Raw genomic sequence first — 22,071 nt, 5'->3', positions numbered from 1 at the left:
CCTCTGGGCCCTTTAATAAAAATAAATAAAAAAAATATATAAAAAAATAAAATAAACTTTTATAAAAAAAAGGGGAGATAGCCATCCAGGGCCCTGGGGACCTCTGGGCCCTTTAATAAAAAAATAAAAAATAAATATATATAAACAAAAATAAAAAAATAAACATTTATAAAAAATAAAAAAAAGGGACTTTGCCATCCGGGCCCCTGGGGACCTCCGGGCCACTTACAGGTGTACTGCCTGTACCCCCCTGATGGCGGCTCTGCTCAGTGCAGGTAACTCGCAGGTGCACTGCTCTGCGCCTGCAGATCAGTTTAAAAGCAGCCCAGTAACCACTGCAGAACAGATATGCCCATATATACACGGTGATTTTAGTAATAAACTTACCTTTAATAACAGTATTCTATTCCATCACAGAGCAGGAGGTCGCGGGCCACATCAGAGGGCTCCGCGGGCCACATCAGAGGGCTCCTCGGGCCACATGTGGCCCCCGGGCCACTTGTTGGGCACCCCTGCTTTATAGATTAGAGCAGCATCCTCATTTATTTATTTATTGGTCCTACCTACATTTCTGGATTCACTAGGTAAGCACAGGAGATTTTCCCTTTTAATAGCAGAAGTTGCCCAAAGGGTGGCGGTAAAGAGCTGAAAATCCACGTGATTTGGTGTATGTTGGATGAAAAAGTTCACGGCCAACGCCCTTTGAACCAAAATCTACGGATTTGTCTGATGGAAGTCCGATCGTGTGTACAAGGCTTTACCCTTTCCAATCTGCATCACCCAATTTATTGGATCTCTATAAAATAGTTATCTGTCCAACTTTCTAGCACTGGGGCTTGTTGTAATATATTATTGTACAGCCTAGCAGTTTGAGTGTTAATATTCCATACCTACATTGCCTCCATAAAAATGTTAGAATTTGTAATAAAAGGCTCCCAGCAAGTTAAGCAGAGGGTCTAGGAATGCAGCAGATATCCCAGACATAATAATGGAGCGAACATTTCAAACATTGCATGCAAAGAGGCTGAAACTGTTGTGATTTGTAATCCTCTAACTCTAGTGGACAATTGAATTTTATGATGGAATTCAAGTAGGAGCGAGAGAAACAGAGACCATATGTGACCTGCAGCTTCAAAGCAGGTAGACAAATGGTAAGGCCAGACAGGTCTACACGTCTGTGTCTGCCATGTCTTTTAGCAATCCTGTTAATAAAAGATCCTTCAGTCCCAGCTCTACGGGACTTTGTAAACGTATACAGCACCAAGTAGGCCATGGTGTTTCTCAGACTTCCTGAGACACATGAGCGTACACAATTTGGGTACTGTATTTTGTATGAGGTCTGCATGGGGGTGATTATCAGCATATACAAATCAACCTGTGTTCTTGGATTGATTTTGTCATACAGTTGCTCTTTATGCGTGTTTTCTTGAGCTTAAATTTCGATTTAGAAGAATAATAGCTAAACACATCTGTTATCTGTGAACATATGTGGCTTATAGGTCTACTTAGATAAAAATAAAGATACTTGACAGTGTAACAAAATATGACCATAGGGAAGGTATGACAAAGCTAGCCATGGGGAAGCTCGTCATCCCTACCTTGGAGGAATTTACAGTCAGATGATATGATGAAAAAACAGAAGTTCTGAAGCCTCGTACACACGACGAGTTTCTCGGCAAAAACCAGAAAGAAACTTGCTGGGAGATATATTTTTGCTGAGGAAACCGGTCGTGTGTACATTTTCGTCTAGGAAACTGTCGAGAAACTCGACGAGCCAAAAAGAGAGCATGTTCTCTATTTCCTTGACGGGAATGGAGAAAATTGGCTTGTCGAGTTCCTCGACAGCCTAACAAGGCACTCGACGAGGAAACCGATGTGTTTCGCCCGTCGAGTTCCTCGGTCGTGTGTACGAGGCTTTACATGTCTTCCCCCTACAAAAGAAATGTGTTTGTGACAGGTGGTAAGGACCTAATGGAAATCACCCCAACATGGCACATAGCAAGACATTGAGAAATGGAAACCTGTCCCACTCTGTCCAACAATTAAAAAATGTTTTTATTTTATCCGGAAATTAATTTTCTTATAAAGAAAGCAAAAAGCCAGGTTGATTTTCCATTTTTGTAAATTGAGAATTATCCTACTCTTAGCAATGATAAATCTTATTGGAATTTACTTGTGTGCATGCCGAGCAAAGGAATTGACATTAGCCTTTGTGTTGTTATTGGACCTACAAAGGGATTCTGCTAGTTAAATTGGAAGAGTGTTTTTGCCAAGTCCGAGGTGAAAAACCTGATGTAAAGCAAGTTCATGCACTGCTAATGAAAATTCCTGTTGGCTTTGTAGGGACAGCAAAGTATCTCCATATTGGAGAAGAGATGGATGGAGTGGATATGCGAGCAGAAGTTGGTCTTCTCAGCAGAAATGTTGTCATTCTTGGAGAAATGGAGAACACTTGTTACAACAGCGCTGTGTGTAAATACTACAGCTTTGATACCTTTGGAGGTCACCTGAAGGTATGCTCATATAATACCATGGCTTAAAAACGAAGCATTGATGTTTGCGAACTGTGGTTCTCATTGCAAAACAGTATTAAACACTCTGATATATGCTCTAACCACTTGCTTACTGGGCACATATACCCCCTTCCTGCCCAGGTGAAATTTCAGCTTCCGGCACTGCGTCGCTTTAACTGACAATTGCGCGGTTGTGCGACGTGGCTCCCAAACAAAATTGGCGTCCTTTTTTTCCCACAAATAGAGCTTTCTTTTGGTGGTATTTGATCACCTCTGCGGTTTTTATTTTTTGCGCTATAAACAAAAAAAGAGCGACAATTTTGAAAAAAAAAAAAACATTTTTACTTGTTGCTATAATAAATAGCCCAATTTTTTAAAAAACATTTTTTTTTTTGCACAAAAGTTATAGCGCCTACAAAATAGGGGACAGAATTATTATTATTATTTTTTTTTTTTTTTTACTAGTAATGGCGGCGATCTGCAATTTTTATTGGGACTGCGACATTATGGCGGACACATCGGACACTTTTGACACATTTTTGGCACCATTCACATTTATACTGCGATCAGTGCTATCAATATGCACTGATTACTGTATAAATGTGACTGGCATTGAAGGGGTTAACACTAGGGGGTGAGGAAGGGGTTAAATGTGTACCCTGCATAGTGTTACTAACTGTGGGGGGAGGGGACTGACTGGGGGAGATGACAGATGCTGTGTCCCTATGTTTTTTTCTCCATCGGAGTTCAATACAGACGAACAGAATTTTCCCCCCCAAAAAATGTCATGTTCTCTTTCTAACTCGGTCGGAAATTCCGTCAGAAAAAGTCAGATGGGGTATACACACAGTCGGAATATCCGATGAAAGAATTCCGTCTGACTTTTTCCATCGGAAATTGTGTGTACGAGGCATTTAACTCATGAACAAAACCTGGTGTTTTTCTAACGTTTTTCTTTTAATCATAATTGATCCAGTGGTAGAATACAAGTGTGCTTTAGGCAGATTCCTAGAGCTGGATGGAGGCCCAGACACTTTCCATGCCCGCAGTGCTGGCCCTCACTCATTTAGTTTTAGACGTTGTGTGCAAGAAACCAAAACTGTGGGAAATAGGTTGCCCTTGCTGACCCATCTAAACATGCTAGCTTCCTGGCTGGGATGTTGATTCAATAAAAAAACATACAGAATTGGGGTTATGACGTCCTTTGCTAGATGGTTGTTACGGATTAGTAACGGCAAAAGCAATGAATTCAGATAGATCCAGAAAAAATCAGGGGGTAGTTCAAATTTGTCACCATGCTCTTTGCATGGATTCGTAACAGTAAAGTCCATTAAACATAAACAATTTTGTATCAGTGATGTGTATCAGATGCAGAATTGCTCTTCTTATAATTTTTGTTGCCAGTAGGAAAAATTGCAGGTAGTGAAAGATCTGTGTCTTGTAGCTCAGTGGCTGCTCTATCAATGTTTCAGCAGGTTTGGAACTAGCTACATAATCACCATCTTTAGTAGCCTATCATGATATCCAAAGAAGATGCTGGTGATTAGACATGTGCATTCGTCCGACAACAAACAATACCGAATGCGTATAATCTGAAATCCGAAAGATCCGACATAAAAAATGCTTTATTTTCGTTTCGTTGCGACAACAGTTCAATATAGATAGAAGATTCGACATGGCGGTGACAATAACAATCTGTGTCTGTCGAACCTGCGGTTGAATGTGCCCAACCTAACTCTATTAGTCCAAGATTATTCGACAGAAAAGATTCGACATTATAGAGACATGAAGATTTGACGAAGCAACTAAAAACCTACGATCGCCGTGAGCAGACATTTATGGTCAAATGCTCCGCCCGTAGGCTATAGAAGAATATTAATGTTGGTTGACTAGTAATAATAATTAATAAGTGTAATTTTTACTAGTCATACAACATTAGAATTCTACTATAGCTTGTGGGCGGAGCTTTCAACCTGAAATGTATGTTTGCGGCGTTGTACAGTTTAGCCGATTTGTCGAATCTTCTTAGAACATTCGACAGACAACATAAGTCTTCAATTGACAGATTCAACGTGAATTAATTTGGATTTTCAGACAAATGCATTTTTTAACGAAACGAAATACATAAAAATACGAAATACATAAAAATGAATTTCGGGAGTAACTAAATTTTTCGGACGGAAAACGAAATTCTGAAATGAAATATTTCAGTATGCACACCGGAGAAAATAGGCAGAGAGAGGAAGGAAAACGGGTGGTCTTATGTGCTCCCTTCACTAGTCCCACCATTAGTTCTTTGCAGTGATCCTTCTGTTTATGTGAACCAGATTATGTGACTTACACTGAAGGTGATATAATTGTAATTTATGATTTCAGGTTGGGCGAGGCTTTAAATCTGTTCATTTGGAAGGAATGGAGCTGAAGCATATGGGACAGCAGACAATGGGACATTACCCTATTCATTTTCACACTACTGGTGATGTGGATGAAAAGGGTGGATACAACCTACCCACCTATGTGAAGGATATCTCCATTCATCATTCATTCTCTCGCTGTGTCACTGTCCATGGCACCAATGGTTTGCTGGTAGGATTCTTCAATATCTTTATAACACATTGTCATTTTACATCATGTATCAATTTTCTGCAGGCTGTTTAAATAATATAACATGTAAAAAGAGGACGTTATTTTAATTGCTTTAGTCTGTCTTATACCCTTTCTTCTCTGATAAATTCAAAAAGACAAAATATAAGAAGGTTACACTTCAGCTTTAAATCAATAGACATAACCCTAAAATGTCTCCTTCGGTAAGTCAAGGCTAGTAGGCTATTCTAGACTCATTTGTCACCATATCTTCTTGACGTAGTGTATGGATTAGTATAAAGTATTAATTATAATACCGTTCTAATATTATAAGTTGGCACACCCACTTAGTCTAGGATAGCCCACCATGGTAGAGCCCACAATCTGAGTCATGTAAAAGGTAATCTTTAAAGAAAACCTGTCTGGATAGAAATCTGGAAGCTACAACTGGCTACTTTGGCTGTCATGCTTATCATTGCTTTACTTAGGAAATAACGAGTGTGGAAAAGGTATGTATCCAGCGTAGTCAAGAACTCCTGAGCTCTGTAATTGTTCCAGCACAGCACTAGAAAGTAAATTCAGTATGGATAGAAAGACAGACTTGAAAATGGCACCATTAAAATCTAGTTGCCTCATTCAGTTAAGATTGTTGCCTGTGAAAGTACTGAAGAGCTCTTCCTTATCTAAAGCATTAAAGGGGTTGCAAAGGTTCATGTTTTTTCACCTTAATGCATCCTATGCATTAAGGTGAAAAAACATCTGACAGTCACAGCCCCCCCGTTTTACTTACCTGAGCCCGTTCACCTGCTGCGCTTGCCCCGATGTCTTCTTCTACGCTCAGTCTGGCCGTTGATGGGCTAGAGTGGATGGATTGATAGCCGCGCAGCCATTGGCTTGCGCTGCTGTAAATCACATCCAATGATGCGGTGTGCCGGGGGCGGGGCCAAGTGATACAGTGAGAGGCTATGGCCGCTGGCTTATCACGTGAGCGCGCCCGCAAGAACTTACCCCCATGGGACAGAGCTCCCATGAAGGGGGTTAGTTCTTGCAGGGAAGGAGCCGAGACAGCTGCCAAGGGACCCCAGAAATCAAGGCTCGGGGGCACTCTGTGCAAAACTAGCTGCATAGTGGAGGTAAGTATAACATGTTTGTTATTTAAAAAATCATTTAATCCATCCATTTAAAATGTGTTTTGGCAGAAATCTGATCTCCTTCTAAATTGGAAGGAAAATATTATATAAGAGGACGTTTTGACCTTCTAGTTCTACTAAAAACAATGGTTATGGTGTGTAGCTTTTGTTGAGCTGTGAGGACTAGTGTAGACAGTACAGTAATCCTGTTTTCTTTTTGCTTAGGTAAAAGACGTGATTGGCTATGACACTCTTGGTCACTGTTTTTTCACGGAGGACGGTCCTGAAGAGCGTAATACATTTGACCATTGTCTAGGACTTCTGATCAAAGCAGGAACTTTACTACCTTCTGACAGAGACAATAAAATGTGCAGAACAATTACTGAAGGCTCCTTCCCAGGATACCTGGCTAAACCCAGACAAGACTGCAAGTATGTACTAAAACGGCTATGTAAAACATGTACAGAGACGAGAAAATCTGGTGCAGGAGGGGGTTGGTGGTAGGGCAACAGATATTTTTCTTTACGTTTCTATATTGTTTTTTGCATATACAAGCTTTTCTCATTCAGGTTTCCTACAGAGCTTGCTAGGTTTTCATTGAAGAGTGAGCAGTGGAGGGTTGATCTTCTGCCTACACTGACTACCAGTGTAAAGGGGCAACTTTACACTGACCACTATTCTAAGGCATTACTTTCACTCTGTCAAACTATATAAAAAGACAATATATAATACACTGACATCTATCTTAACCCTTTTTAGGCCAACCTGACACAGGGGGTGGCCGATCACATGGAGACTGTGATTGGCTGTCACAGTGTTCACATGATCAGGAGATGGTCATTAGCAGGGAACAAGAACTGTCATTTACAGTTCCATCTCTGTGTTGGGAGCAGTGTTAATTTTGTCGACTAAAACTCTAGTATAAGCCTAGGGTGAGAAATGCAGCAGCTACTGTAAGTGGAAAAGAGGGTCAACAATGCCCATTTGCAGCCTCACTGAGTCCATCTGCATGCCTCAGACTCCCTCACTGCCCTCACTGTGTCCATCTGCATGCCTCAGCCTCACCCTCAAGTACCTGATTGGCATCTGCCATTGTGCCGGCATTATTCTCCCGGTGTTGTACCCATTTGCGGCCTTATTATTCCCCAGCACTGTGATATACTCAGTCTACTCGCTGGCCATGCAGAGTACCAAAGCCCCGCCTCCTCCCCATCCTCCTCCGTGACAAAACACTGACTTGGTTTCCAGCAGTGAGTCAGTGTTCAGCCTATCACGGATGAGGAGGAGGCAGGGCTTTAATAAAATGCACCGGTGCTGAGTAGACTGAATATATCACAGCGATGGGAGATAATAAGGCTGCAGATGGGGACAGCGCCGCGAGGACTCGAGTATAAGCCGAGGGGAAATTTTCAGCACAAAAAAAATGTGCTGAAAAACTCGGCTTATACTCCAGTATATACAGTAATCATTTTAAGCAGGGGTTTCCTGAAAGCTGATAATTAAATAAGGGGCACCTCTGGGGGTTGAAAAAAAAGTTTAGAAAGTCTGGTATATACAGTTATTGATATTACAACATAATGTGATAGAAATAAAAAAATATTATGTCCCCCAAGTTTTAACTTTTTAAGTTCAGGTGTTCTAGGATTCTAGAAAATAAAATTGTATTGAAATAATGTTACCATGGTTAAATGAAAATATTGGGGGGGGGGGGGGTAGGGTTATATGAATCATGGCTGACTGGACATTCTTCTGTTGATCCTGCCAGTAGGATTGCTTTCTTAAATTGCCCAAACTGGCCAGCAAACAGGAAAAGATTCAGTCAAACTGAACGAACCTTACATGGAACACAGGCACACTAAGGGCCGGATTCACAAAGAGTTACGCCGGCGTATCACTAGATACGCCGGCGTAACTCGGAATCTAAGCCCGTCGTAAGTTTAAGTGTATGCTCAAACTGAGATACACTTAAACCTAGCTAAGATACGACGGTCTGTGCCGTCGTATCTTAGGGTGTAATTTTTTAGCTGGCCGCTAGGTGGCGCTTCTGTTGATTTCGGCGTAGAATATGTAAATGACTAGATACGCCGATTCACGAACGTACGCTTGCCCGTCGCAGTAAAGATATGCCGTTTCCGTAAGAGATATGCCGCGTAAAGATAAACCTGCCCCCTAGGTGGCGTAGCCAATGTTAAGTATGGCCGTCGTTCCCGCGTCGAAATTTGAAAATTTTACGTCGTTTGTGTAAGTCGTCCGTGAATGGGGCTGGACGGAATTTACGTTCAAGTCGAAACCAATGACGTCCTTGCGGCGTAATTTGGAGCAATTCACACTGGGATATGTACACGGACGGCGCATGCACCGCTAGTAAAAAACGTCAATCACGTCGGGTCACCAAACATGCCCCCTCATCCTCATTTGAATTAGGCGCGCTTACGCCGGCCCCATTTACGCTACGCCGCCGTAACTTAGGAGGCAAGTGCTTTGTGAATACAGCACTTGCCTCTCTGACTTACGGCGGCGTAGCGTAAATACGCTACGCCACCGTAAAAATGCGCGGAGCTACGTGAATCCGGGTCCTAGTAATTGCCCAAACTCACAAAACCTTTTAGATTCTTGATAGTTAATGGTTATCTACTAGCTGTATCATTGCTTGTACATAGGGTCAGGGAATTAGATAATAATACTTTTTACCAGAAGAAAGTAATAAGAAATATTTCTACTGATCGCACTACATCCTGTATTTATGTAATGTTATTTTATCTTTATCACAGTGCTGTTTCTACATTTTGGATAGCCAATCCCAACAACAATATCATCAACTGCTCTGCTGCTGGCTCCGAAGTAAGTACTTTAGTGAAGGCCTTGGGATTTTTTTATTTTATTGTCAGCCCAGTTTAACCATACAATGGAATACAAAGGCACTATTCCCAAAGTAAATTTAAATCAGCTATAAGTTATTGGTCCATCTGGAAGAGTTTATAAGTTACCTTACATTTGGAAGCCAATACAAGCTCATGCTGAGCTTTGTTCACCGAAGCATGTTAAATAATTAGAGGCTCCATTAAACATACTAATTCTCACCTTGATATTCTGGCCAGGGCAGCTTTATTTTATGACCATTGAGGAGATATAAATGCCTCGCATAGACCTAGAAGACATAAAAAATGAAATCTCAGAAAATACATAATCCAACACATTCTTTTCAACGTTAAATAAGCACTGCCTGGAGAATCTTAGTAAACCGTCTAGTGTGGTTTATTCATATGGTAAATGATAGGTTTAACAATATAACTGAGGTAAAGAATAATACCAAGAAGAAATGTTTTATATCTTTGGGTTTTAGAATAACATGATCCCATATTTAAAGAGCTTTGTTTGAAGAGTATTTGACATTTTGATTTACTTTTTCCCAGGAAACCGGATTTTGGTTCATCTTTCACCATGTGCCAACAGGGCCCTCAGAGGGATTGTACGCCCCGGGACGCACTGAGCATACTCCCTTGGGAACATTCCATAATAATCGAGCACACTCCAACTTCAGGGTGGGTTTGGCTTCATAGATGATATTTCTTTTTGAAGTCTCACAATGTAAAAACATTTGTGTTTAGTGCAAATGATTTAAAATATTTTAGTTTTTAAATGCATATGTGGGTTGGTGACAGTCTTCTACTCTGTTTTCCATATTTTTGGACCCTAAAGGTTTAGGCCATGTCCAACATGATACTACAGGGTGGGCCATTTATATGGATACACCTTAATAAAATAGGAATGGTTGGTGATATTAACTTCCTGTTTGTGGCACATTAGTATATGTGAGGGGGGAAACTTTTCAAGATGGGTGGTGACCATGGCGGCCATTTTAAAGTCGGCCATTTTGAATCCAACTTTTGTTTTTTCAATAGGAAGAGGGTCATGTGACACATCAAACTTATTCGGAATTTCACAAGAAAAACAATGGTGTGCTTGGTTTTAACGTAACTGTGAGGCCCCGTACTCACGACCAAACATGTCTGCTGAAACTGGTCCGCAGACCAGTTTCAGCAGACATGTTTGGCCGTGTGTTGGCCCGAGCGGACCATTTTGGGACGGATCGGACAGGTTTCCAGCGGACAACTGTTTCCCGGACTTGTTTTAAAACAGTCCGCTGGAAACCTGTCCGCCCGGACATGTACGGTCGTCTGTACAGACCTACCGTACATGTCCTGCCGCCCGCATCCCTCGCATGGTTCGAATGACTTCGACGCATGCGTGGAAGCATTTTTAAGGCGGCCCGCCCACGTCGCCGCGTCATTGTCGCGGCGACACCGCGTCATCGACGCGGCGACACCGCGGACACGCCCCGCGTAATGTTTACGCGCGGGCTTCTGTTCGATGGTGTGTATAGCCATCGAACAGAAGTCCCCGGGCAGTCCCCGGCCAGACATGTCCGATGGAAACGGTCTGCAGACCGTTTTCATCGGACATGTCCTGCCGTGAGTACTCGGCCTCAGAGACATGCAGACTGAAGGCAGGAGCAACTGAGATCTGGGGGGAGCGCAGCCCACCTCAACAACCCCCCCCATAAAGTCAAGTGGCATTTAATTGCCAGGCTCTAGGAAGAATCCCTGTTTTAGCTCTTGCTGGCGCTTTTACAAAAACGCAAACTCCAGCATCCCTTTAGCTCATGACTGCCTTCTCTGTGCTGCTGGGGCTTCAATGCAAATAGATATACATGGTATCCCTTACATCCCTCCATACATGCTAACTGCCATGGCTTCTCTTCTTCCACGGGGTTCTTCCAGACATGCTGAACTCTCCCAGGCCGCATGCGGATTGCAGTCTGTGGGTTGGACAACCATCAAAGTTTTATCCTATGTTGAGCTCTGATGAAGGGGAAGTGATGTTGCCCCCAAATTATGTTAATTGTTTATATGACTTTTTTTATCAACAGTTAAAATTATCTTGGACTTTTTTTACCCCATTTTGGTCTGCACTCCTGTGACCCACAAATACTTCTCTTTTGATAATTTGTAAAAGACAAAAAAACAGCAAAGGGAAACTATTGAGTAAGATATACATTTTTAGAAAAAAGAGCAGGATTTGATTCAGGGAAATACTGTTTAATGCCTGGGCCCCTAGCAGAACTTGATTTTAATTTCCCATTTGTTTAAGCAGGCTGGAATGATCATTGATAATGGAGTGAAAACCACAGAAGCCAATGATAAGGATAAGAGGCCGATCCTCACGTTGATTGGATCACGGTAAATTAAAACTTTAATGTGTTTGAATAATAGGCTTATGCCACGTACACACGATAATTTTTCAGCATGCTTCAGCTGATTCCGTGTTAGTAAAACACGATTTGTGCTTTTATGTCTGTTACAGTGTGATGAATGTGCTTACTTCATTATGAACGGTAGTTTTACCAGAACGAGCGCTCCCGTCTCATAACTTGCTTCTGAGCATGCGTGGGTTTTTTACGTCGTTTTAGCCCACACACGATAATTTTTTACAACCCGAAAAACGACATTGTTTAAAACGACGTTAAAAAATGCAGCATGTTCGATTTTTTTTTGTCGTTTTTCAGAACCTGAAAAATGATGTGAAGCCCAGACACGATCATTTTAAATGACATTTTTTAAAAACGACATATTTTTTCATGCCGAAAAATGATCGTGTGTACGCGGCATTACACTTACTAAAATACATATTTAGTAGTAATGATGGGATGTCTTTAGGTGCCTTTAGACCTTGACTGGTATTCTAGTTACCGTGAAAATACCCATAATGTACTGCAGAACATGATTTCAAATGGAGCACTTAGCTGGTTTTCCACTAATAGTTTTTCTGGGCTATACCACCATATACTTAAGTGTACATTTTTTTCATTTTTGCACAGTGTAGTGGATGGTTAAAATCCCTATCAGATTTTATTAACCCGTCCCAGAGACATAACAGTAAGTGAGAGGACATCTCTTCTTAGACAGTTGTCACAGAAACAATTTTCCCCTCACCGCCTATTCCAGACACAACTGTAAACTTTTGAATGTCAGAGCATTTATAAAAATATCTAAATATAATTTAAAAACTATATCCAACTTAAAGGATAAGTTCACCCTTTGTAAAAAAAAATTGTAAATGCACATAATTTTGCAGGTATAAAATAAAAAAAGGGCATTCATTATTTCGGATCAGCAGACTCTCAGACACTGTCTGCTTGTACCTTCTGTATGAATGACATGGCTGTGTGGGCAGAGCCCCGCACAGCTGCACAATTTGTTTCTAGATTTTGACAGCGGGTGTGGGGAAAGGATCCCCCACCTACTGTCACAATAAAGGATCCGGGGGGGGGGGGGGTCTGCTATACCATTCATAAAATGTCAACCTTAACTAGTATTCTATGGTGATATAGCTAGATAGATACAGTGCCTTGAAAAGGTATTCATAACCCTTGACATTTTCCACATTTTGTCATGTTACAACCAAAAAACCTAAATGTACTTTATTGGGATTTTATGTGGCAGACCAACACAAAGTGGCACATAATTGTAAAGTGTAAAGAAAATGAATAGGCAAAGATTTCACTCTCTAGGCCTCGTACACAAGACCGAGAATCTTGTCGTAAAAGAAATGTCATTTTCCTCGACGAGGTCCTTGTCAAGCTTGATGAGATTCACTCCACACTTTTAACATATTTAATTGTAAAGCATTTTGAAAACCATTTATCATTTTCCTTCCACTTCACAATTATGTGCCACTTTGTGTTGGTCTATCACATAAAATCCCAATAAAATACATTTACATTTTTGGTTGCAACATGACAAAATGTGGAAAATTTCAAGGGGTATGAATACTTTTCCTAGACACTGTAGATAGATAGATAGATAGATAGATAGATAGAAAGATAGATATATAGATAGATAGATAGATAGATAGATAGATAGATAGATAGATAGATAGATAGATAGATAGATAGATAGATAGATAGATAGATGAATAGATAGATCAGGAATAAGCAATTAGCGGACCTCCAGCTGTTGCAAAACAGCCTCTGGGTGTCATGCTTGTGGCTGTCAGAGTCTCGCTATGCCTCATGGGACTTGTAGTTTTGCAACAGCTGGAGGTCCGCTAATTGCATATCCCTGAGATAGATCATACTAAGGCCTAGTACACACGAGAGGATCGATCCGCGGAAACGGTCCGGAGGTCCGTTTCCGCCGATAAATCCTCTGGCGGATTTTGATCTCATGGTTGTACTAACCATGAGATCAAAATCCCCGCAGAATTCCCTCCGCGGTGACGCGTCGTGCCGTCGCCGCGATGATGACGCGGCGACGTGCGCGACGCTGTAATATAAGGACTTCCACGCATGCATCGAATCATTACGACGCATGCGAGGGATGGATTCGGACGGATTGATTCGGTGAGTCTGTACAGACCATCGGATCAATCCGCTGGACTGGATTCCAGCGGATCGATTTCTTAGCATGTTAAGAAATTTTGATCCGCTGGAAATCCATCGCCGGGAAAAATATCCGCGGAAAAATATCCGCTGGATCGTACACACCAGGAGATCTATCCGCTGAAACCGGTCCGCGGATAAATTCCAGCGGATAGATCCTCTCGTGTGTACGGGGCCTTAGAAGTTTTGAGGAAATACTAGAAACCCTACAAAGTAGCTGTCTTTAAAGCACAATCTTGCACCATATCATCACTCAAAGGTTTCTTTGTTTGAACTGCAACAATAAAACTTTATTAAAACTACACGTATCTTTTCAGATCATGCATACTATGACTTTTTCCTTGTGTATGAAGTCTGTTTTTGCTATTTCCAATTGCTCAACAGGTATGGGCCACATCAGGATGCTGATCCCTTCAAGCCAAGAGTACCTGCAATAATCCAGCGTTTTATTGCTTACAAGAACCAGGACCATGGAGCCTGGCTGCGGGGTGGAGATGTTTGGCTGGATAGTTGCCAGTAAGTTTAGAATTTTTACAGCCCACTATACGAAGCCTCCTGTTTATAGTGCAAGTATTTCAGATAATCGACTACCATAACCAATGGCAGATGGCATTTTCTAATAAAGCAAACAATGAGACTTAGGCCAACAGCTGGAAAAAAAGTTTTCTGTCATATTACTTAGTGCTTTAATAATATTAGCCGTTCATTTTAAAGAGGATAACATCATTTACAATAAATAATGGGTTTTCATCATCTTAGATTTTATAAGACTCTGGTTTGTTGGTGAGATCACATTTGCAGCTTGGCTACTGTAAGGAAATACTCCTTAACTTGGAATGCTTTCGAGTAACCCACAGTAAATTTCTAGGCTAATACTAATGTTTTAACAGCCTTTACACCCCTAAAGATGTATGATATAAAGCTGTGCAAAGAGCAATAATAATGTGCAACAACTATCTTTATTTTTTGGTACCACTACAGCTCAGTGCCATTGTGAGGTCATAGTGCAGAAGCATATCGTTTACAGTAAACTTTGATGTTTTATGAAATAGAATTATCAAGATTAAAGGATGTGAGACACCATTTTTAGTCTTTTGATAGTGCACCACAGATGATTTTTTTTTTTTTCTCATTCAACCAGCGGGCTGAATGTAAAAAAAAAATCTTGATTCCCCCATCCACACATTCAAGTTGGATGGGGGAATCCCTCCCACTGAGTTGTATTCTGACTGACAGTAGGGAGACTCTCCCGCTATCAGAATACACCAATCAGTGCTGCTGGCTATAGCCGGCAGCACTGATTCAGCAGGAAAAACTTGACAGGGTGGTTGTAAAGCAGGCGATCTGTAGATCGCCTGCTGTACAACCTCCTTGCCCATACATGGATCGAATTAGGACAATCCCTGCTGAACCAGCTGAATTTTGATCCATGTATGGCTAGCTTTACTGGCTTCACTAATTCGTTAGTGACCTGGAACAAGTATGCAGCCACTGAAGTGCTCGGACACCTTAACTTCTTCCCACCCGGCCACTGCATATGTGAGGCCGGGCAGGCGCTCTCTCCTTCTGAGTGGACATTCAGGAACGTCCCACAGAAGGAGGGGGATCACGCATGTGCGAGCCCGCGCAGCGGCGCAATTCCGATGCGCTCGTTTTACCCAGACATGGCGCATTTCAGATCGGCAGGAGGGCTTTGTGATTGGCCCTCCTGATCACATGACGGCCAAGTCCAATCACAGCCATCATGTGATGTAAACAGAGAGCCAGTTGCTAGGCGATCAGCTCTCCTCTCCTCATACATTAGTTGTCGGTGAGGAGAGGAGAGTGGATCGTTGTAGCCAGCTGGTGATCAGTGTGTATGAGCAGTCTTTTACAGCTTTTTATACACTGATCACCGGCCTAGTAACACACACATGTAACCAGACCCGGACCATTATGCAGGTATAGGACCTGGCCAGTTTTTGCGATTCGGCACTGCGTCGCTTTAACTGACAATTGCACGGTCGTGCGATGTGGCTCCCAAACAAAATTGGCGTCCTTTTTTCCCACAAATAGAGCTTTCTTTTGGTGGTATTTGATCACCTCTGCGGTTTTTATTTTTTGCGCTATAAATAAAAATAGAGTGACAATTTTGAAAAAAATGCAATATTTTTTACTTTTTGCTATAATAAATATCCCCAAAAAAGATTTAAAAAAACAATATTTTTTCTCAGTTTAGGCCGATACGTATTCTTCTACCTATTTGTGGTAAAAAAATATCGCAATAAGCATTTATCGGTTGGTTTGCGTGAAATTTTATAGCGTTTACAAAATAGGGGATAGTTTGATGGCATTTTTATTAATAATATATTTTTTTACTACTAATGGCAGCGATCAGCGATTTTTTTCATGACTGCGACATTATGGTGGACACATCGGACAATTTTGACACATTTTTGGGACAATTATCATTTTCACAGCGAAAAGTGCTATAAAAATGCACTGATTACTGTGAAAATGACAATTGCTGTTTGGGAGTGAACCACTAGGGGGTGCTGTAGGGGTTAAGTGTGACCTCATGTGTGTTTCTAACTGTAGGGGGGCAGGGCTGGACGTGTGACGTCAGTGATCGTCGTTCCCTATATCAGGGAACAGACGATCACTGACATTGCCACAGTGAAGAACTCGGAGGGTGTGTTTACACACACCTCTCCCCTGTTCTTCAGCTCCTGTGACCGATCGCGGGACACCGTTGGCGATCGGGTCCACGGGTCCCGCGGGCGCAGTCACGCTTAGATGAGTCCTTCTGACAAATGCCAGAGCTTCCAGACCCAAGCCTGCAGTCTTCAAAATGATTTTCTTCATACATGAACTGTTGCTTTTTTTTTCTACAGATTTTCTGATAATGGCATCAGCTTAACTTTAGCAAGGTAATTATTTTAATATTTTGACAATTATAGTCAATTCAAACATCCACTATAGTCTATTAATTCCATCAATTGTTTTCTAGTGGAGGGACCTTTCCAGATGATGACGGATCCAAACAAGAAATAAAAAATAGCTTATTTGTTGGCGAGAGCAATAATGTGGGGACAGAAATGGCAGACAACCTTATATGGGGTCCTGGAGGCCTCGATCACAGTGGAAGGACATTACCTAGAGGAGTGTAAGTACTAAAATACTGAATTGCTTGTGATTTGGTGGCTACAGTACAAAATGTAGAATGACTTAAAGTGGAGTTCCACCCATAAATATAACATTACATCAGTAGTTTTAAAAAAATGTCATTAGTCCTTTAAGAATTTTTTTTTTTTTTTTAGATGCCTTCAAAGTGTTGTTGCTAGGCAGAATAGTTAATCTTCCCTCTTCCTGCACCTAGGTGCTTAAAGAGGAGTTCCACCTAAAAATGGAACTTCCGCTTAACCCACTCCTCACCCCCTTACATGCCACATGTGGCATGTAATTTTTTTGGGGGGGGAGTGGGGGCTTCAGGAGAAGGGGGCTTAATCGCCTTTTCACAGCCCCTCCCTGTAGGCGAGCGCCTGTCCAATCGGACGGCGCCGCTCGCGCATGCGCACTGCCGCTCGTGCATGCGCAGTGGGTGCCCGGCCGTGAAGCCGAAAGCTATCACTGCCGGGTGCCCACACTAGTAATGAAGACGCCGGCCGGCGAGGGGGGGCGAGGAGCGGAGCCCCGGCCGGCGCGTCGCTGGAGCCGTGGAGCAGGTAAGTATCAGTTTATTAAAAGCCAGCAGCTACACTTTTTGTAGCTGCTGACTTTTAATAAACTTAAAAAAAGGGTGGAAAACCCCTTTAAGATTCCTAACCTACACCGCACAGACTCCTGGGAATGTAGTGGGTGTAACTTTCCAGGAGTCTGTGCACTCCCCAGTCTCGAAGAATCATGTGACTTGGATAGTACATGTGCTGAAACCTGATCTGAAACCTAATACACTGCTTGTGCGGCACTGAGCATGTGCGAGATCTGCAAGGCTGAAATCCTGGAAGTCATACAGTCTGGCTTCATGATGCCCACACTTAAGATGGCCCCAGTCAATTTCTATTTTATAAAGTGTCTAAATGCTGTAACAACCTAAAAAACGGACCTTAGTTTACAGACTAACTTTACTAGAATACATTAAGCTTGTGTATTACAGGGGTATTTATATTTAAAACGTGAAATTGTGGCCGGAACTCCGCTTTAAGTTGGCCATAGATGGATTGAAATTTGTCCGGTTGAGCAGGAACCAGCTGAATTTCAATCAGTCTATGGGTAGGCTGGTTGTACTGAAGTCAATCTTTTAATTGACTTCAGTACAACCAACGTATTGTTTTTTTTCACCCGATCACTGCCAAAGGCTATAGCCGCCAGCAGTGATAATTGTATTCTGCTGGTGGGGAAGGCTCATTGCTGGCAGAACACATTAGTGATGTGGGAAGGATTCTCCGTCAACACTGACTGTGTTGATGGGGCAATCAAGCAATGTCCTTTTCTTCACTCCATGCTTGAAGGAATGTATAATGTATGGCCTGCCTAACGTTTTCTTGTCTGTATTCAGGAATTTTCCTATTCGGGGAATACAGATTTATGATGGACCAATCAACGTAGAAAACTGCACATTTCGCAAATTTGTCTCCTTGGATGGAAGACACACCAGCGCTATTGGTTTCCGCCTAAACAACTCCTGGCAAAGCTGTCCCAACAACAATGTGACTAAAATCACATTTGAAGACGTTCCTGTAAGTTTCTCCTCCCATATGACACATTTTATTCCTAACATGCCTTTAGCAGCTTGTGAAATGACAGTATTGCACTATAGGCTAATTAATTATATAACCTAAGGTTGTATATTCAAACAAGGTTGTAAACCCTTCTATAGTATATAACCAGTGAAGTGACTGGCCTCAGGTGATACACAAATTTGTAAGGCCCCGTACACACGTTCGAGGAACTCGACGTGCCAAACACATCGAGTTCCTCGTCGAGTTCTGTGTTGAAGCCGCCGAGGATCTTGGCGGGCCAACTTTCCTCATTGAACAACGAGGAAATAGAGAACATGTTCCTCGTCGGCTTCCTCTGTGAAAACTGTACACACGACCGAGTTTCTCGGCAGAATACGGCTCCGATCGAGTTTCTGGCTGAATTCTGCCGAGAAACTCGGTCGTGTGTACGGGGCCCAGGGCCGGCCTTTGGGGTGTGCGAGCTGTGCGGCCGCACAGGGCGCCATGGGCAACAGGGGCGCCGTGCGGCCATCACAGCTCGAAGAATGTGAGTCGCAGTCAGTTACTCACACACACTGCGCATGCGCCGCCACTGCTCGGGAAAGCCGGAAAACGCTTGGCTATTCTCGAGCAGACGGCGCATGCACAGTGGCGTCTAAGCGCCGGGCAGCGCCATTTTAAATGCAAAGCCACACCATCCACCGAAAGGTAAGTCACACTGAGCCCCTGACCCTGCATGCATCTACTTTTTCAGATAAAAAGAAAAAAGAAAAGTATTTACTTTTTATAGCCAGCCTACACACAGAAGGGGAGGAGGATATAAGGGACTTAATATTTTTGTGTATGTTTAGGTGACCAGGGGGCAAGGGGTGAAGATGGGGGGGGCGCCACAGGATTATTTCGCACAGGGCGCCTGAACACCTAAGGCCGGCCCTGACGGGGCCTAACTGTTTATCTGCAGTCTTCTCTTCTCTACATCCATTCAAAGCCTGGAATTTGTCAAGCTTGTCTAAGCAGTCAGAAAAAAAAAATGAGCAGGGAGCTAAAGTTACACTCCACAGAGCTCAGTGAGGAGAGCTCTGCGAGCTGATTGGAGGGAAGGGGACATACCCCCTTCACACAAGAAAAGAGCTGAGGCTGTCAATCAGCTGAAGCTTCCTTCCCTGTCACCTTTTTCCCTTCTCAGGAAAACTTGTCAGAAATGATTGCTACTGATAGCAGAGGAACAAGTCAACAGACAGAAATGACACTCAGTGCTCTTAATCAAGACAAGTACACACTATAGGGAAATGCTTTGTTCATATTTCATGTCTGAGGTTTATAGCAATTTGGGGGGGCACTGTTGGGGCTGGGAGCTTTCAGGAAACCTGGGGGCATTATGATAAATTGAGGGGAACTAAGGGCCACTATGGGAGGTTAGGTGGCACTGTGGGAGGTTAGGCACACTGGCCTCTATGGCTATATAGTGCATACGCATACACTTTGCACATGCATGAATAGTATTTTACTATAATGAAGTGCAGAGGTTAAGGTTGGTTAATATCTATTTTCTGCAAAAAAATCAAATCGGTACAGAAATGTGTCAGGTCTTTGACTGATGGTGCCAAATGACAAGGAAGCATTTATTTGAAAGAGACTGCTGTTGCAGCCAAATCTTCAGGCCAAGTCTGAATGATATTACACAAGCACAGCCTCTGTCTGATGACATGTCAGGGAATACTAGACACTGCCACTGAATTACATCTCATACTGTAAATCCAGAGCTCATTTATTATTGCTGATGCAAATCTCGGCAAGAATGATAGCTTAATCTATAGCCTTGAAAGAGTTTTTCCATTGTTAAACGTGTTACAGTCACTCCAACCTAGATTATCTAAATTCCTGGTTTGACAATGCATGCCGTTGTGTAACGTTGAGGCTGTTGAAGCCCCTTCCTCAGTTTAGTTGGTACTTACCTATTCTAAAAAAATAAATTTTAATGCTAACAGCTGGAATAATAATTAGTGCACGTTCTACATTGCATAAGATTATAGATTTGAATGGAATCAATCATATGGCCATTCCTGAATTTAGTGGCCGGGATTGGCGTATTTTTAGAGCGGCGTAGCGCATTTGATATGCGCTACGCCGACGTAACCTAGAGTGGCTCGTACTGTATTCACAAAGCACTTGCTCCCTTTCTTACGCCGGCGTAACGTAAAATGGCCGGCGTAAGCCCGCCTAATTCAAAGTAGGCTGGTAGTGGGCGTGTTGTATTAAAATTAACCGTGACCCCATGTAAATGCATGGCCGAACGAACGGCGCATGCTCAGAATCACGTCGCAAATACTCCCTAAGATACGTCGGCTCAATGCTTTCGACGTGAACGTAACCTACGCCCAGCCCCATTCACGTACGACTTACGTAAACGACTTAAAATACAACGGCTGTTCCGACGTTTCCAACGTCAATACCTTAACATGACTTACCCCTGCTTTATGAGGGGTAAACTTACGCCGGACATACGCCTTTACATAAACAGCGTAGCTTAATGCGACGGGCGCAAGTACATTCGTGAATCAGCGTATCTAGGTCATTTGCATATTCGACGCGTAAATCTACGGTAGCGCCCCTTGCGGCCAGCGGAAATATGCACCCAAGATACGACGGCGTAGGAGACTTACGTCGGTCATATCTTGGCCAAATTCAGGCGTATCTGAGTTCCAGAATACGCGGAAAGATACGACGGCGCACATTTGGACTTACAACGGCGTATCTGGAGATACGTCGTAAGTCCTTATGCGGTCGTAAGTCCTTTCTGAATCCCGGCCAGTATGTCTAATTCTAGTGAACCTTCAGTTTTTATCAGTTAAATACATTCCAAGTATATCAAAGCAAAAGGTGTTTAAAGTCTTATGCCGCGTACACATGGTCAGAATTTCCGTCAAGAAATGTTCGATGTGAGCTTTTGGATGGAAATTCCGACCGTGTGTAGGCTCCATCGGACTTTTTCTGTCGGAATTTCCACCAACAAAAATTTGAGAGCTGGTTCTCAAATTTTCCCACAAAAAAAGATATGCAATTCCGACGTACAAAAATATACGCATGCTTGGAATCAAGCAGAAGAGCCGCACTGCCTATTGAACTTAATTTTTCTCGGCTCGTCGTACGTGTTGTACGTAACCGCGTTCTTGATGGTCGGAATTTGGTGTGACCGTGTGTATGCAAGCCAAGTTTGAACCAACATTCTGTCGGAAAAAAATCCACGGTTTTCTTGATGGAATTTCCAATACGCTGCATAACAGTTCTTTAGAAAGTGACCACATTCTGAGTAAAAAAACCTGCCCCTAGTCCAACAAACTCTATAAAAGGACCTTGTTTGGAGGCAGTGGTCTGACATGCCCTCTGCTAAGTCACAGCTAGAGGTCTTCAATTAGAAGGGGGCATGAGCTGGTGAATAGTTTTTAAATTGTATATCTTGTTAAATTATGTCTGTGAAGGCCTCTGAAATATCCATGCTGTACAAAGGAGAAATGTAGTATCTGTTTTAAAAGAGAAGTATGTCTTTTTTTTTTTCAGAATCATACTTACCTAGGTGGATGCAGCATGTGTCCTTCAATAGCTCTAAGACTGAAAACCGAGCGTTCAAACACCGCCGATCACTCGGTTCTCAGGGCTTCCTGAGCAGAGAGCTTGTGACTGTCAGTCACGGGCTCTCTGCTCTG

The 22,071-nt window shown here is 42.5% G+C and overlaps 1 protein-coding gene across 3 annotated transcripts in view; it reads left to right on the top strand.

The window, feature by feature from the left end:
- The window catches only part of LOC120931210 (cell migration inducing hyaluronidase 1), a 226,115-nt gene that overhangs the window by 183,767 nt on the left and 20,277 nt on the right, over positions 1 to 22,071 (top strand). For all 3 annotated transcript variants that reach the window (XM_040342426.1, XM_040342423.1, XM_040342424.1), the window contains 10 exons: positions 2,344 to 2,513; positions 4,890 to 5,099; positions 6,452 to 6,657; positions 8,998 to 9,067; positions 9,640 to 9,768; positions 11,381 to 11,466; positions 14,052 to 14,183; positions 16,541 to 16,576; positions 16,657 to 16,812; positions 18,205 to 18,385. In XM_040342426.1, coding sequence (XP_040198360.1) covers positions 2,344 to 2,513; positions 4,890 to 5,099; positions 6,452 to 6,657; positions 8,998 to 9,067; positions 9,640 to 9,768; positions 11,381 to 11,466; positions 14,052 to 14,183; positions 16,541 to 16,576; positions 16,657 to 16,812; positions 18,205 to 18,385 — 1,376 coding nt within the window. The remainder of the gene's footprint in view (positions 1 to 2,343; positions 2,514 to 4,889; positions 5,100 to 6,451; positions 6,658 to 8,997; positions 9,068 to 9,639; positions 9,769 to 11,380; positions 11,467 to 14,051; positions 14,184 to 16,540; positions 16,577 to 16,656; positions 16,813 to 18,204; positions 18,386 to 22,071) is intronic.

This window comes from Rana temporaria, chromosome 3, assembly GCF_905171775.1.
Source record: "Rana temporaria chromosome 3, aRanTem1.1, whole genome shotgun sequence".
Classification (NCBI taxonomy): domain Eukaryota; kingdom Metazoa; phylum Chordata; class Amphibia; order Anura; family Ranidae; genus Rana; species Rana temporaria.
The sequence above is the reverse complement of the archived record's forward strand: the minus strand, read 5'-3'. Positions and strand labels throughout refer to the sequence as shown.